At 43.8% G+C, this 2,500-nt stretch overlaps 1 protein-coding gene across 1 annotated transcript in view; it reads left to right on the top strand.

Annotated features, from left to right (window-relative positions):
- Fife (regulating synaptic membrane exocytosis protein fife) overlaps nucleotides 1–2,500 on the top strand; it is a gene marked incomplete in the record, with an annotated part of 249,707 nt that overhangs the window by 95,860 nt on the left and 151,347 nt on the right. Inside the window, 2 exon segments of the mRNA XM_086536681.1 lie at nucleotides 236–564; nucleotides 1,423–1,639. Coding sequence (XP_086392807.1) covers nucleotides 236–564; nucleotides 1,423–1,639 — 546 coding nt within the window.

The raw sequence follows: 2,500 nt of genomic DNA, 5'->3' as shown, positions 1-2,500 counted from the left end.
ATAATAATGATGGCAATAAGGATAATGATAATAGTAATAATAATAGTGACGAAGATAATGATACTGATGATAATAATATTGAAAACCATGATCAATTATAATAATGATGATAACATTAATAACAATAATAATGATTACAATGATAAAAATCTCAATGGTAATGAAAATGATAATGATGATCATTATAATAATACATGCAATCACCTTTACATAACCAACCCTTCCTTGTGTTCAGGTCGGAGTGACGAGCGCCCCCTCCAGCTCCATCACGGCGCCCACAGCCACCTCCATCTCGACCCCGGCGCCCACAACCCACACGCCCACGCCCCACGCCCCCACGCCCACCAGCACTCTCTCCACTACCCCCTCGACCCCCACCACCGCCGAAACACCCCCGACCGCTAACGGGTTCGCGCACCGGAAGTCGTCAAGGGTTTATGCAAGTCAGAAGTCGCTGGATAGGACGAAGTCGATCGAGCGGACGAGATCGAGGGACGAGTCGAGGGATCGGCGCCCCCCGCCCCCCGGCACGCCCGTCGGGGAGCCTCGGAGGAACAGGGACAGGTGGGGAACGTTGACCTTGGCTCGAGATGGGGTTTCTGTGGGTGTGTCTACGTGTATGCATGTATGTGTGTATGTATGTATGTGTGTGTGTATGTATGTATGTATGTATTTATGTAATTATGTAATTATGTATGTATGTGTGTATGTATGTATGTATGTATGTATGTATTTATGTATTTATGTAATTATGTAATTATGTATGTATGTATGTATGTATGTATGTATGTATGTATGTATGTAATCATGTAATTATGTATGTATGTATGTATGTATGTATGTATGAATGTATGTATGTATGCGTCTACTTCTCTATAAACATAGTCACCGATCCAGCCACAAACCCACCTACCCTCCCATCCACTCAACCATCAACCAACCCGCCTAAATACACACCGATCAACTCTCCTCTCTCCCTACCAATTTATCCACCCACCAGCTCCTCTACCCACCCAATCGCCCTACTCACCCACCAACCCACTTACTCCCTACTCACCCAACACCTATACTCAGTTACTTCAGTGCCCTGACCCACTACCCGCCCACCTACCTACCTACCTACTTGCCAACCTATTTACCTACCTACACACCCCCACGACCCGCAACCTACAACCTGCCTCACATCTCAACCCACCCACCCACCCACCACCCCTCAAACACCCACACCGACACCACCCACCAGTAAAAAAAAAAAAAAAAAAAAAAAAAAAAAAAAAAAAAAATATATATATAAAAAAAAAAAAAAAAAAAAAAAAAAAAAAAAAAAAAAAAAAAAACTCAGTACCACCCACCACTATAAAATGAAAAAAAGAAAGAAAGAAAGAAAGAAAAAAAATATATATATCCTTCCTCCACCCACAGATCCCGCGAGAGGACTTCAGTGCCCCGCCGACGCTCAGACAACGACGACGACCCACCGAGGGCGGCGTCGCGGGCATCTTCGGTGCGTCGTGGGCGTATGAGCGACTACATGCTTCGGGACACCTCCGAGGATCACCTCAGCTTCCACCGCATCCACGCCGCCCACAGTGAGACGGACGTGTCCCGCTCGAGGAAGCAGAGTTATGCGAATCTACAGGTGGGAGATATTTTCTGGGCGGGAGATTCTAGTAAAAAAAAAAATAAAATAAAATAATAATAATAATAATAATAATAAATAAATAAAGGGAATAAGAGAGAGTGATAGATTTTAGGAATCTGCGAGAGATTCTGGAGTTTTTTTCTTCTTTCCTTTCTCTTTCCGTTTGTTTGCTTGTTTGTCTGTTTGTGTGTTTTTTTCGTGTGTGTCTCTGTCTCTACGTATGTTGTTTCTCTGTTTACGTTTGGTCTCTGTCTCTCTTTGTCGCTTTTATTTTCTGTCTGTCTGTCTGTTCGTCTCTCTCTCTCTCTCTCTCTCTCTCTCTCTCTCTCTCTCTCTCTCTCTCTCTCTCTCTCTCTCTCACACACACACACACGATCTCTCTCTAACTTCCCTAAAATATCACCCTCTCCATGGCTATTTTTAACTTACCAGTCTTCTTACCTTCTCATCCTTCTATTTTCTCTTTCATCTAATTCGCAAAAAAAAAGGATAAAAACACTGATTACCTCTCCAATTTCCTTTTAACCTTTCTTCCCCTCTTTTGGCAACGTCAGTGAGCACATTTCTTCCCTCCCCTTAGCCTTACCTCCCCCTCGCCTGCCTTAATTTGCAGGTAAACACTCTTTCCATTCCCCTCACCCGTTCGTGCTCCCCTTCCTTGAGGCGCTTTCCCCTCCACACTACATCTGGGTCATCATCATTTTCTTTCTTTTCTTTTTAGCCTCAGGTGGTTTCTCTCTGTCTGTCTGTCTGTCTGTCTGTCTGTTTGTCTATGACTCCGCTTATCTGTCTCAGTCTGTCTATCAGTTATTCAGTCATTCAGTCTCTCATTCTTACACTTTCTCTCTGTTCCTGTCT

The sequence above is a fragment of the Penaeus japonicus genome, unplaced genomic scaffold (genome assembly GCF_977035675.1).
Source record: "Penaeus japonicus unplaced genomic scaffold, GWHDUDI00000001_assembly GWHDUDI00000005, whole genome shotgun sequence".
In the NCBI taxonomy this organism is placed as follows: domain Eukaryota; kingdom Metazoa; phylum Arthropoda; class Malacostraca; order Decapoda; family Penaeidae; genus Penaeus; species Penaeus japonicus.
Note: the sequence above shows the minus strand (reverse complement) of the source record. Positions and strands in the feature narration are given on the sequence as shown.